General features: G+C 54.4%; 2 protein-coding genes across 8 annotated transcripts in view; one reads left to right on the plus strand and one right to left on the minus strand.

Annotated features, from left to right (window-relative positions):
- Positions 1–7,082, plus strand: part of LMAN2L (lectin, mannose binding 2 like) — a gene marked incomplete at its 5' end in the record, with an annotated part of 30,996 nt that extends 23,914 nt beyond the window's left edge. For 2 of the 7 annotated variants that reach the window (XM_080685066.1, XM_080685065.1), the window contains 2 exons: positions 766–885; positions 1,212–2,655. In XM_080685066.1, the coding sequence (XP_080541192.1) occupies positions 766–885; positions 1,212–1,354 (263 nt within the window). In that variant the 3' untranslated portion in view covers positions 1,355–2,655. Of the gene's footprint in view, positions 1–637; positions 886–1,211 lie in introns of all 7 variants that reach the window. The other 5 variants (XR_013961471.1, XM_080685063.1, XM_080685067.1 and 2 more) reach the window with 5 other exon arrangements.
- The window catches only part of FER1L5 (fer-1 like family member 5), a gene marked incomplete at both ends in the record, with an annotated part of 65,442 nt that continues 55,491 nt past the window's right edge, over positions 3,660–13,610 (minus strand). Inside the window, 22 exons of the mRNA XM_080684939.1 lie at positions 3,660–3,887; positions 3,996–4,143; positions 4,404–4,513; positions 4,672–4,865; positions 4,941–5,040; positions 5,236–5,377; positions 5,568–5,663; positions 5,893–5,981; positions 7,104–7,243; positions 7,459–7,607; positions 7,774–7,944; positions 8,361–8,452; positions 8,685–8,846; positions 9,352–9,471; positions 9,763–9,864; positions 9,970–10,020; positions 10,073–10,086; positions 10,603–10,942; positions 11,019–11,165; positions 12,076–12,177; positions 12,528–12,689; positions 12,864–13,045. Of these exons, the coding sequence (XP_080541065.1) occupies positions 3,660–3,887; positions 3,996–4,143; positions 4,404–4,513; positions 4,672–4,865; positions 4,941–5,040; positions 5,236–5,377; positions 5,568–5,663; positions 5,893–5,981; positions 7,104–7,243; positions 7,459–7,607; positions 7,774–7,944; positions 8,361–8,452; positions 8,685–8,846; positions 9,352–9,471; positions 9,763–9,864; positions 9,970–10,020; positions 10,073–10,086; positions 10,603–10,942; positions 11,019–11,165; positions 12,076–12,177; positions 12,528–12,689; positions 12,864–13,045 (3,041 nt within the window). The remainder of the gene's footprint in view (positions 3,888–3,995; positions 4,144–4,403; positions 4,514–4,671; positions 4,866–4,940; positions 5,041–5,235; positions 5,378–5,567; positions 5,664–5,892; positions 5,982–7,103; positions 7,244–7,458; positions 7,608–7,773; positions 7,945–8,360; positions 8,453–8,684; positions 8,847–9,351; positions 9,472–9,762; positions 9,865–9,969; positions 10,021–10,072; positions 10,087–10,602; positions 10,943–11,018; positions 11,166–12,075; positions 12,178–12,527; positions 12,690–12,863; positions 13,046–13,610) is intronic.

The raw sequence follows: 13,610 nt of genomic DNA on the forward strand, positions 1-13,610 counted from the left end.
GTTGAACATCATCCTGTGCACTATAAGGTTGCTGGTTCGATTCCCAGTCAAGGCACATGCCTGGGTTGTAGGCTCGATCCCCTGTAGAGGGTATGCTCTAACATCTGTTTCTCTCCCTGCCTCTCCTTTCCTCTCTCTCTTAAAAAAAAAAAAAAGAAAGAAAGAAAGAAAAAAAAAAGTCAAAAGAAAAAAAACACTTCTGGATTCATGAAAAAAGACTCAGAAACTAACTTGCATAGGCTCCCACTGGAACTAAATGGGTGGAGTTGAGCATCAGTAAGATGTACAATCTCAGTGTATTGAAACATGTCAAATGTGTTTGAATTGATGAGTTTATAATAATGCTTTAAAAAGAGAGAGCTCACACAGCATGGCTCAATGGTTGAATGTCGACCTATGAACCAGGAGGTCAGGGTTCAATTCCCAGTCAGGGCACATGTCTGAGTTGTGAGCTCAATCCCCAGTGTGGGCGTACAGGAGGAGCCAATCAATGAATCTCATCATTGATGTTTATATATCTCTGAAAAAAAAATATATATATATACACACACACACACACACACATATATATGTATATATGTATAATATTGTAGAATAATATAGAATATTCCTGTTTCTTATCCTTCCTTATTTTTAGATGAGAAACAGAGGTTGCAATTATTTTTTTCAAGGTCACTGCTAGTTAGCTGTGGAGTCGGAAGCTTGAGCCAAGATACTCCAAGATACCTCATTTTGAGGGGGCTTGAGCAGTACTTTTTCCTTTAGACAACCATGACATCATTTCCCTGAAGCTATTTGAGCTGACAGTGGAGAGAACCCCAGAAGAGGAGAAGCTGCATCGAGATGTGTTCTTGCCCTCGGTGGACAACATGAAGCTGCCTGAGCGTGAGCATGGGGACCCTGGGAAACGGCCCACGGTGGGAGGGTCGCAATGCTAGGGCAGGCCAAGGGACCTCACCCACAGCTCACAGGGCTGTCTCCTTTGTCCTTCCCCGGAGGGATATGGAGCACTGGCACCTCTTGTCACTTGTCTTCAGATTACAGATGAGCAGGAGGAGGCAGCTTCATTTTTGGATTACATCATCTGGAAAGGGAGAGTCTGAGTTCTGTCTCCCAGAATGGGCACTGGAACCTGGGGCTTTAGCTTGTTTGTGGTCTTTCCTAACGGGTAGGCTTCCAGGGGCTGACTTGCTTCTCTCTTGCTTCCTCAGTGACAGCCCCGCTGCCGCCCCTAAGTGGCCTGGCCCTCTTCCTCATTGTCTTCTTCTCTCTGGTGTTTTCCGTGTTTGCCATTGTCATTGGGATCATACTATACAACAAGTGGCAGGAACAGAGCCGAAAGCGTTTCTACTGAGCCCTCCTGCCGCCACCCCCGCTGTGGCTGTTTCCATGAGGTGTGGGAGGAACAGGCGCTGGCCTGACCACACAGTCCAGTGGTCTTCTCCATTCTCCAGCAGCTGGTCAGGGACTATGTTCTGTCACTGGAGCTTTGAGTTCAGGGACACTGTATTCCCATGGTCATTTGTGAGGACCTCTGACTCTGGTTCAGGAAGCCCACCCACCGCAGGGCAATGCTGCTGTGATGTGCCTTTCCCTGCAGTCCGTCCACTGGGAGCTCAGAGGGTGGAGATAGGATCTCCTGGTATGATGTCAAAATCACAGAAAAGAACTTCGTAGCCCAGGATGCCTTGGTGTTGGACTCAGGACCCCCATGCTTCTCGATTAAATCTGCAAAGAATGGAACACTCCTCATACCTTCGTGCCATCCATTCATTGGTTTTTGCTTTTGGTCTAAGCCTCTGTCCACCTGAGCAGCTCTCCTTGGAAATCAGGGTGGAAACTTCTCCCTCCTTTTGCTGTCCTCTTCACATGCAGCCTGAGATCGAGAAGACCTTCCATGCCTGTCTGTTGGAGCCAGGGCTGAAGAACAAACATGTTGCACTGATCCTCATTAGGTGTCTGCAGGGAAGGCTTTCTGCTTTGGCCTGCTGCTCTAGCCTTTGCTTGTCAGCGTGGATCCTGTTTCTGTTGGTGTGTTTGTGATCTTCCCAATGAGGCTCTTCCATTCGGCCCTCAGTCTTGTTTGGCTGGAAGTTGGTGTGCAAGTCAAGAGAAGCTTGGAAGATCTCGTGGATGAGTGGGATTAACTGACACAGACCTGCTCCAGGTTTTGACACCAGAAGCAACATTTGCTGAGTGACCCGACCACATAGAGATGTTTCTGGACCAACTGGAGCCTGCTTAGCTGCATGTTTTGTGTCTGTCATGGTCTTTGGAATCTTACTTTGAGTGTTCAAAATGTAAGAAAACTTTTTCTTACAGCCTTGGCCTGGATACTCCCCAGGAGGAAATCGGGCTTCTTTTTCTTAATGGATAAGAAAGTTGCTGTTCTCTGGAGTCAATAGGCTCTCGTCATCTGTGCCTGGAAGAGTTTGTTGTCATTGAGCAGTAAAGCCTGAGTGTCATCCTCCAAGGGTCAGCCCTTATTCACTGCCTATTGGACAAGGAGTCACACACCGCTCTACTCACCTATCTGCCTGTGATGAGATTGGTTGATAGAGGGCCCAGAGCTGAGCTCTCCTAGCCTGTGCTTCTGTAGCCTAAGGGAAATTCATAAAATGGCTGATGGAAACCCAACACGAGCTTCTGACTCGTGTTCTTCCTTTCAGGTGTGGGTTTAGGAAGGCTCCAGGCCTTTTTGCTGAGCCCGTCAGTCCTTGCTCTGCCTTTCCTCCATTGTGAAATCCTCAGTTCAACCCAGAAGGAAAGGAGGGTCACCTTGACTGGGTATGGTCTCTATCCTCTTGGGCTTGCTTATAGCCTTCCAGGTGCTTAATTAGGCATCATGGGCAGTAATACTCTCCTGTAGGCGGGATTAAGGTGGGATCTGCCTAACCCTTCCCCACCACAGTAGAGCAGCTCCAAAGTGCCAGGGGACCAACCAATCGAGAGCTTGGCCTTAGGACCAGGTAGAACTGAAAAAGCAAATGGTTCTTTTGTCTTCTTTGAGGTCAAGGGGAGATTGGATAGGCCCCTGTGGTGTAGGACCTAGGTCGGCTCTTGGGAAGCATGTGAGTGTGAGTGCAGATTTGTGTGATTTCAGCTCAGGCCCAGGGACGCCATCTGACTAGACATGGTGTGTTCTGTCCTAGCTCTTGTATTTTGTCCTGGAAACAAATGTTTGCCCCTGTAAATGGGCCTGGATATTGTTCTGGCCACTGCACCGCAGGTGTGTCCTGGAGGAGGGTTCATGGTATGGCTCTAGCAGCTCACCCCACGGGGCCATTCTCTCCTCACTGCCACCCTTTCCTTCTGTTTCCCTCTGACTTAAGAGCCTCTTTGCGTGGAAGAGACAGGAGACGGAGGTAGTGCCAAAGGTGACACTGCTTCCTGTCCCTGGGAGTCTTGTCTGAAAGGCTGGCCTTTCATATGGTCTTCAAATCCTCCTACCCCGCAAATTACAAAGCAGCTTTGTTACAAAGCTTGTTTATTTTAGTGGAAAATTACAACTTTGCATTTCTTGCTGGAAGTGGTTTCTCAGCAGAATGGCCAGAATATCCCTAACCCCTTGCTGTCCTAGAAGATAGAAATAAGGAATTGGCAAGAAGCTCTAGGATAGGGTTGACGGGGCAAAGAGAAGCCAGGCAAACCTGGCCAAATTAGCCTTGTGGGGCTGGGAGTTCTGGAAAAATATGTCTCAGGTGATTCATGTGTCCCTGCAGGAGTTTCAGCTGATGGCCTGTTGTAGACTCTAGGGTAGGACGTGGGGTAGTGAGGTTGGAAGAGCTGGCCTTGCTGGTGTTCAGTGAATTGATGATATTGGTGAACATATCCTTAGGTGCAGTCAGCCGAAGCTCAGGTTTGACCCAGCTCATGGCCAAATAGCCCTAGAGAGAACAGGCAACAGTCAGCTGAAGGTAGCAACCGGAGGCTCTCTCCAGAGGCAGTCAAGAGCAACCAGTGCTTCTGTCCCTGTCCCCAGGGGCATCACTCACCGGAGCTGAGTACATGAAGCTGAACAGCATAAGCCCGACAATCAATATGATTGAGATGACTATGATTTTAAAGCGGTAGCGTTTCCAGAAAACATAGCAGAAGTTTCTAACAGGTGACTGAAACCATGAGAGCAAGGTGTTGGTGCGCCTGTCCATGAGCAGAGTTGAGTTCGAGAATGGAGGACAGAGGGGACCTTCAGATCAAGTTTTCCAAGGCAAAGACCTTTCTTTTTTTAAAAGCAAGTTCTGCCCCATCTCCCCCCTCTCCCCTTGGCTGTTCTCTCCCGATTGTGACAGCACTGAGCTGAGGTGGTGGGAAGTAACTATCCCTCCACTTGTGGCTACTGGTCACCACCCTGGGTATATTGCCAGGCTCAGCAGCTCAGCTTTCTGAATAGGGAGCCTTACGGGGGAGGGTGGAGTGTAGGGTATTGGTTGGGCTCTGACTGGCCACGTCCTGCTGCCCTGATTAAGGCTTCCTCCTCAGACAGAATCTCCAGTGTCATCTTCACTTTACCCTAGAAACACCGCAGGGGGTTGGAGGCTGCGTTATGGTCACAGGAGCCTCTTCCCAGGACCCACAAAGGAAGAGGGATTTAGGTAAGGCCCCCAGGGATTTAGAGCCAGGGATGGGACACAGCAGTCCTGTGCGGTAGACACCTTCCCCAGCTCCTACCGACAAGCGCCACTTGCTGTCCTCGAGGACCTGGCAAGGCCACCAGCCGGTTGCAGTCCTCTTCTTAAAGAGGGAGAAGCGCTTGTGCTGGAGGAAGTGGGGCCACTTGGGGTCAGTATCCATCATCCTGATGGAGCACATGCTTGCGTGCTGGGCCGGGAAGGGCATGTCAGACAGATCCAGCTCTAGGACCCCTGAGCCCAGAGAAATGCAGTCAGCACAAAGGAGCTCCCTGTCCTGCAGTCATGAGCCCTAGGCCAGGAGCTCACCTAGGAAGTCATCAGTAGTGAAGATGTCATTGTCCCAGATCTGGATGATGAGCCGGGCCGGAAACTTCATCACCATGGGGTCTAAGCTCCATATGTAGTCCTGAAGGATGGCAAAGGAGCGTGTCACTGCCACTCTCTTAGGAGAGTCCCCTTGGCCCTCTGAGGAGCCCACACCTAGCATGATGGACTGTCCAGGAAAAGGGCTTCTGCCGAGGCCTCATTCCAAGTGTTCTGGTGCAACTGCAAGTCTTTGAAGGGAGGGGCAGGAAGAGAAGCCCACCTCCACGTTCATTACCTTCTCGCTCAGGACGCACATTTGCTCAGCCACCAGGTAGTCCAGGGTGAAGATGAACCGCCAGTTGAAGATGCCCTCGCCAGTCAGGGATTGGTAGTGGATGTCTGTCTTCTGCATGTCCTTCTCTAGCCCGAATAGCCACCTGGGGTCAGAGTCCTCTCACCTGGGGCTCATATGTACTGTCCCCAGTCCCAAGCTGGAGCCTTTTGAGAAGGGCTGCCCAGTGGACGCCAGTGGAAGTGGAGAGATGTCACCCCAGTATGAGAAGGACCCACAGGAAAGCTAGAACAGGGCTTGGGGAGCTGTGCTGAAGCCCTGCGCCTCTGCCTCACCCTTTGACGTAGATGTCACTCATCTTCTCGTTACTCAAATTGACGCTCTTCAGGTCCACGTGGGCAGTTTTCCAGATAATGCAGCGCAGCTCATACCTGCGGCCGTGGCACCCAGAGGCTTTGCCAAGGACTCGCTGCCCAGCGGCAGCCTCGGTGAGGGAGACTGGCCTGGGTGGCCACCCTCCATGCCCACACTGATGCTGCACTGGTGGGAAGGGAGTCCCCAGGATCCCCAGCAGAGGGAAGATGCTGGCTGCTCAGTACTGGGAGCCCTGGTGCCCTGCCCCCAGGAAGTGCGGAGATAGGGAAGTACACCCACACTCACCTTTTAGGCTGCCTGGGCCTGATATTGACTGGAGGGCCAGGAGGCCCCAGTTTCTTGGGGAAGATGTCCACCCACATTTGTATCTTTCCCTGGAGCAGAGATGGGTTAGCTGGCAGGGGTTCCTAGCCTCTGTCCTCTGTGCTGGCCTGGGGAGCCCTGTTCCAGGTTCTTAGGTCTGTGGAGGCCATGTTCCCAGCACTGAGAGGTGGGGTACAGTATCTGAGGTGGTAAGACTTCAGACAGGAAGTCAGGCAACTGCCCATCAGCTTCCTCCTTTTCCTTTTTTTTAGCCAGGAGAAGATGCAGTCAGGTTGGTAGGTATGATGACTTTGAGGCTGATGGTCATGGGGCTGGGACGTCACTTGTAACAGGTCTTGAAGGTTAATGCCATTTAGCAGGTGATGCTAGAAGCTTCTGGAAAGCTCCGGAATGGCATTGGGCTTTTATTTATTAGCCAGCTTAGTGGCCCTGAGTCAGAGTAATCTAGATTGCCAGGCCAGATTTCCAGATTGTTTTAGGATGTGCAACCACATCCTGAGGTTATGAAGCTATCACAAAGCACAGAGGTCTAAGAGGGATGAAACTGGTGGGGGAAAGGAAGAGATGGAACTGCCAACACTGGAAGAAAGATAAACATATTCTTTCAAACTGTCTGACCTCATTTTTATTTTTTTGAAGTTGACCTAATTTTTTTTTTTTTTTATAAACAGGTTTATTGAGAATGCTTTTTAAAAAATGCTCAGAGCACTTTGCCTAGAATGTGGTATCAGCTTGAGAAATGTAAAGAGTGAAGGGAGCCATTCTGGTGGCTAGAGGATGGATGGTAATAGGGTCCCTGGGATTTTTATTCCTTCTGCTCTGGGTTCCTGCAACTAATAGCCAAACCAGATTTGTCATGTCTGCACACCAAACCTGGTGCTGCTGCCCTGCCCTCCCTCAGGAGAGACTGTGGCAGGGTTGGCCTTAGCTTCCAGGGCTCCTCAGCACTTCCTACAGTGGACGCACAGCCTCAGTTTCCTGTACATGACTTTTCCAGCTCTGACCCTCTCAGTTCTAAGTGGCATCACTGGAACTTCTTGCTTACTAACGTGCAGGCATGCATGTCTTCTGCCCCTGTGCATCTTTGAAAGCCCAGCCTCTCCTTTCCCTCCTGGGCTGTCTCCTAGATGGGTGTGCCTCTATCTCCCACTCCAGACCCTCCGGCCTCATACCTGGTCAATGCCTGGCTGGCTGCTGCTATACAGCATGCGGGTCTCTAGGTGCTCGGGTACCAGCCCCTGGGCGTGCAGGAGGTACAGTGCAAGGCGCTCCTTTTTTGGGCCCAAGTAACGAGCAGTAGGGGACTGGGGCTCTAGATTAGAAGGGACAGGAGGGGATCCTGAGGTCAGTAGTCTTCCCTTCTCCCAGGTAGGCCCCCACCTTCCTCATTCCCAGCCTGAATGATAGCCATAGTTGCCCTCTACAGGAGGAAGGGGAAAGATGTGCCCTCTGGCAGCTCTTCCATCCTGGATCCTCCCTGGTTTCTGAGGCCTGGGCTTGTGCTTTCTGGCCACATGCAGTACTCACCAAAGCGCTGCAGATTGAATTTTTTCCCATTGTAAAAAACAGAGTCACCATCAGGGTTGAACAGAGGTGGAAGCAATCCTTTCCGCTTGGCAAGGTGTTCCAGGAGGAAGCTTGGGGGCACCTGATCCCGCCACCTAAAGGGTCCTGTCCTGTGGGGATGTGTGGGAGGAAAAGGTGTGGGGCCTGGAGAGCTTTCGGCTGCAGGATGACCAGTAGTGGGGGCCGGGAGAGACAGGTTCAGGCCCTGGCTCCCAGCTATGGGCTCCCTCCTCCACCCTTCTCTATGCCCTGGCCTTTGGTCAGGCCCGCTCTTACTGGCAGTATGATTGGGAGAGCCCACAGCGAGCTCCAAAGCCAGACAGGAGTCGGTTTTCGAGGTCGATGACTGTGGTGCCAATCTTATCATCAGGTGAAAACAGGTCAAAGTCATACAGCTCAATCTCTAAGTCCTTCTCCAGGGGGATGGTGCAGCTCAGTTCAAACATCCTGGTGGGGTGGCGTTGGAGACCGCAGAGACCGCGACCATGTTACCTACATGCTTCCCCTCTAGCATCTCTGCCCCTCGGGTTATGCTCCAGCCCCTGGTTTGGTCCTGTGACCGTGGAGAACAGAGCCCAGATGGCTATTGTCTGCTAATAACCATTGCCAAGTATGGCAGGAAACAAGTGTTGATAGGTCTGGGTATGGGACTTGGCTCCCTTCCCAAACAGCGTGTGAGAGGGAGGATAGAACTGGGCCACCCACCCGTTCATCTCCCATCTGGTGAGCACCTTTAGTGCGTAAGGCTCCATGGTAGGAATTGGGCGGCTAGAAGGGAGTGCAAGTTCTTTACTTCTGGCTTTCTCCTGGCGCTGCATGGTTGGGAATGGAGGAGTGGGGTTGGGCAAGTTGGGGCAGCTCACGTGCCAAAGATGGGATTCAGAGTGTTGGGCTGGTACATGTCTCGGCTGCCAAGTTTTGTCTGTCCCAGCTTCAGGATCACATAAGGGTCACACTGGGGGTAAGGCACAAGTGAGGGAAGGACAGGAAATGGAGAGTCAGGCCAGGGAGGGCAGGAGTGGGGCAGAAATGAGCCCCTTGCACAGACAGAGCTTGTGGGGAGGTGGCAGTCTGGGTGGTAGCAGCCTGAGGGAGCTCTAGGACATGGGGTGTAGGCAGGTGTGGAAGGTGTCAGGGCTGGGTGGGGCCCTGGAAGATGGGCACTGCAGGTTTGGGCTGCTTCTTACCAGGCCATTGTAGTCTTGGGGCTGCAGATTGATTGCTCGTACCACGTACACCCGCACCAGGCATTGCTGAGGGAAGTCTTCTTTATGAGGCCAAACCAAGAACTGGCGGGGGGGCTGGGGAGCTTTTGGGTTCTCAGGAAAGGGGTAGACACGGAAAAGGCCCTGTGTGTGTTTTGGGAGATTAGTGTTGGCAGCTAGCTCTGTAGAACCCTCTAAGAGGTGCCCTTGCTGAGCTCAGGAGAGTGAGCATGTGAGGGTGGCAGGGACGGGTCACGTGGTTGGGTAGAGGCAGGCACAGCAGAGATGCTGTATAGGGACCACTTGTTTTTAGGAGGCACTGGGCAAAGGGATTGTGCTTGCCAGTATCTGCTGATGGGAACTCCCATCTCAGCCCCATCCCTTCAGGTCTGAGCTTCTCTAAAGCTCCTCCTTGGGAAAGTGCATAGGCCAGAGCTGGGATGAGACAGCCCTTACCCTTCCTGTGTTAAGTGGAGGCCACTCTGAACCCTGCATAGGTCAGTCTCTGCTTCCCCACTTGCGAAATTGTTTTTCAAGCCCTCCCTGCCCCATCCTACAAAGAGCATATAGAGCCAGGGCTTTTACTAGAGTCTTCTGTGGACAGATGGGCATGAGGAGAAGGGGCAGCTAAGCCGGGCTAGACACCCACCTTGAACTCTCCGACCACAGGGCTGTCTGACTTGGGCTGTTCCTGGTAGAGTTTGAAGGTCTGGCAGAAGTCCTGCAGGCCTTCGAAGGCTGGCACAGCCTCCAGCTCACAGTCATACACCTGCAGGAGGGTGCATGGGAACCAGGCTGCTGGGGAGCAGGCCTGGGCTTGACCAGAGGGCCTTTCCTGGGATCGGGGGTTGAGGTACCACCAGCTGCCGGTCTTGTCCCCAAGCGTCTGCCCACTCAGTGTTCCCAGGGCAGCCTTGGTCCCTGAACGGGTGAGGCTGGTAGAGGTGTGGCCTGGAGTGGGTGGCAATGAGGAAACCCCCCCTACAACGTGGTTCCCAGAGGTCAGGGCTAGGTCTGCTGGCTGCAGACCTAAGCAGTCCCCCTCCTGGGGCTTCCAGACCTCCAGGGTGTGGTAGTCTTTGTCCTTGTACTTCAGGGACTTGCCGTCCCCTGTGGCCCAGAACAGCTTGCTCCACCAGTCCACCTCATACTCGTCTTCATCCTGAGGAAGAGGGGCAGCTGGCCTTCCTCTGCCCAGGCTCATGCTCCCCCCACCTCCGAAGCTACCTGGGATTTCTCCTGTTCCCCTGGGCTGAGCCCACATCACCTCGGCTTTGCTGGACTTGAACCAGAACTTTTCAACAAGGTCATCTAGGAGCTGTGAAAGGAGAGGGGGTGAGTCAGGCAAAGCCGGGCATCCCACAGCCCACCCACCACCGGCCTCCTGAGAGGAGTGGGTGGAGGTCAGGGCTGACCTCACACAGGTCTTTCATTCTGAGGTCGTCAGACGTAGGATTGGGGCAAGGAGGGGGGTGTGCCCAGTTCCTATTCTCATTGCCCACAGCTTCAGACTGAATTTGAAGGGCTCAGAATAGCAGGACCTCAGCGCCCACCCCACATCTACTGCCCCAGAGTCTGCTTTTGCGCCAGAGGTCCCAAGGATTCCTGTGCATTCAGGTGACAAGCATTGCTCTAGAGCAGTGGTTCTGAACCCCGAGAACATTGTAATCACTGCGGGGGGGGGGGGGAGGCGGGGGAGTGGGAGTCTTGACAAAAATGCTGACCCTACGCCCTGCCCCCAGCATTTCTGATGGAGTTGGTCAGTGGCCTGGCTCAGAATTTTTTAAAACTCATGGGCAATTCGAATATGCAGTCCAGGTGAGACTCACTGCTTTAGAATTCTCATGTACAGTTAGCCTCACCAGGGGCGCAGGTAGCAGAGCCCCTCAGGGACAAGGGCTGGGTCCTGGAAATGGTGTGGGAGAAGGTGGGGCCTCAAGCGCATCACTTACCTGGTGCTTGTTCACTGACAACTCTGTGGAGAAAACGTGCATGTCAGGAGGGGCGAGGGGAGGGCCCTGTCCCTCCCTGTGCCTGCTTATTGGTGAGGCCTGGGGAGGGCTGAGTAAGGACGTACTTGGAAGCCGTGGGGGTACGTAGTCCGAGGCCCAGGGGTCACAGAAGTAGGGCTGCAGGGAGTCAATGTTGGCCTGACCCACCAGGGTCTGCTGGCCGAAGTCCTTATTGTCCACCACCTTCAATACGAGGGGCAGTGCGTAGGCCTCCTCCGTGGGCATGAACTGCAGCCCAGAGAGAGGCCCCGTGAGGCCACGCTTGAGGAGTGGGCTGCCCAGCCCTTGCCCGGGGCCTTCTTACCAGTGTGAGGAAGAGGACCGACTGGGCAAAGTTGGGGTTGGTCTGGAAGTCCCTGATGGGCTCTGTCTGCCGGGCCTCTTCCCAGCACTCCACCAGCAGCTGGGGGGAACGCACCTGCTTCATGTTCCGAAGCCCCCAGACCAGGATCTGCCAGAGGGGGAGGGGCGACAGCACCTCTGTGAGGGGTTCCAGTGCTGGCAGTGATGGTGCATCAGGGAGCACGCAGGGCCAGGGGGTCAGTGCTTGTCCTCAGCCTGGATACTCCTCCCTCCTGAGGGAGGTGCCCTCTGGCCACTGTGACTGTCCTTCACTGCCCTCCACTGCCCTTAGGCATTGTCCTTCCTCACCAGCTGCCCTGTCTGGCCTTCCATCATTTCTCTGAGGAGGAAATTCCTGAGGCTGGCTACCTCGAAGGCCCCCGCAAGCAGGGGGTACCCAGATTTCTCAGGTTCCCTAATGTCAGCTAGCTCATTGCTGACCTGTCTTCCATAGAGCGCCATGCCATTCAGTGGCCCACACCCTGTGATTGCTCTCAACTGGCAGACACTGAGCACCCAGGAAATGTCCATGCCCCTCCTGGTCAGGCCCTCAGAACCAGCCTGGGGCCTCACCTGGGGGAAGAATCCAGTGCCTGCAGGCCTGACCATCTTTTGCTCTTTGCCAGGTTTGTGGCGGGTGCATAGGTTCCCACGTAGGGATTTCCATGCTACTCTCAAAGAAAGGAGACTCGTCTGGCCTTGGAGTCAGGGCCTGGCCCAATTCTGGTCTGCCACTGGGCCCATGTCACTGTCTCTCAAAGCCCCGTTTCCTTCTCTGAGAGCAGCCCTGCCACAGGGGCAGCAACGCGGCTCAGATGCCACCATGGGGAGTGAGTCCCTGTCTACTCCCTGCAGCAAGTGTGCAATAAAATAATTGAACATGTCCTCTCAGAGCTTCTGCTCTTCATTCTCTCATCTCCCTTCATCTCAGCTTTGGATCAGGGGGTCATGACCACCCCAGGAGGGTCAGCAGAGAGCTCCACGTTCCTTGCCCCGCTCCCCACCCCAGCCATCATCACCTCCACCGCCATTTTCCTTAGCGTGGGCTGCATGCTCTTGGGGAGTGTGAAGACCCCATTCTTCCAGGGAACACTTAAGATTGGCAGCTTCCTTCTGAGACTCTGAAGGGATGAGGTGGGAGACCAGGGAGCATGAGACTCCACTGGGCTGGTCCTACTGATCTCCATCTGCAACTCAAGCAGGTCCCTAAGAGAACTCAACTGAGGCGGCCCCCAAGTCCATGGGCAGATGCTGCCTGGAGAGCTAGGTTAGAGGGGCAGGCTGGCTGGGTTCCCCAGGTCCCGAGTTCTGGTTCCAGGCCTTAGGCCTTTCTGAGGTGGGGCGGCGGGGGGAGGAAAACAGGGGGGTGGGTGGAGTCAGGGACTACTGGTTGTGGGAACATGTCGCAGGGGCGTGGGCAAGGTGGGGCACTGAGTACTACACCTCCCAGCAGGGCCCTCTCTCCCAGTACCTCAGTCTCAAGGATCAGCTCACAGGACGCCAAGATCTCACCCTCTTCCTTCCCCAACTCTTTTGCAAAGGGATGCCACCTCATGGGGGGCAAGACCCGATGTTGGACATCCAGCCAGACCACTGGGGGCCACATGCTCCGTCCCCGGAAGCTCTCCTTGCCCTAGAGGGAGGGAAATTTGCAGAACAAGGTGCCAAGCTAGCGGATTCTGGCTTCTAGCTCCTCCCCTGGGATCCGCATGAGTCGAGGGAAAGGGCTAACAGGTATGTGTACACAATGGCCTGCGAGCCAGGCCCATTGGAGCGCGTTCCCCTCTGCCCAGCCCAGCCCGCGTACCCGGGAGTCCCGCTGCCACAGTTCCAGCACCACGAGCGGCGGGCTCTCCCTGGTGTCACGAGGGCTCTCGTACAGGGGGAGGTGCTGGAAGATGAGCGTCTGGGCCCACGTGGGGGCTGCAGAGCTCCTCAGGGTTTGGGTGCACTGGCTGTGGTTCAAGAAGACCAACCGGACGAAGGGCTCTGGAGGGTGGAGGAGGGGAGCGATCTCACTGTTGAGCTGAATGAAGCTCTCCTCTCCGGCCGCCATCGGGCCACCTGTCAGGGCCCCAACCTAGCGCGTCTCCCAGGGAGGCCCAGGCAGGGCAGCCCACCACTGCCCGCTGTGCAGAAGCCACAGAGCCTCAGTGTAAGCCACAGAGCAAAGGGACATAAGCAGAGGCCAAGGGTCATTGGTCCCACCCACATCTGTTTTACACTGCTATGGTTGAGGCCTGGGTGGCACAGAGGAGGAGGGCCAGTGGCTCCTCCGGAGGAGTTCTGAGGACCAGGCTACACGTGGCTGCCTTTTCACAGCATCAGCAAGTGGCCTTTCTCAATACAGGTGCTGATGCCCAATGGACCCTGCCCGGCTCAGCCCCTCCTCCAGCAACCTGGCTCCCTACACAGAGCCACCAACAGGACAGGACGGAGCACTGACCCACCTGGAACCTTCCGTGGGTCCTCCTCACAGGACAAAGGATAGGCTCCTCCTGCACAGGACCAGAAATCGCCACCCCTCCTCCCTACCCCTCATCTGTCCAGCACA

The sequence above is a fragment of the Plecotus auritus genome (assembly GCF_963455305.1).
Source record: "Plecotus auritus genome assembly, chromosome: 8".
NCBI classification, from domain to species: Eukaryota; Metazoa; Chordata; class Mammalia; order Chiroptera; family Vespertilionidae; genus Plecotus; species Plecotus auritus.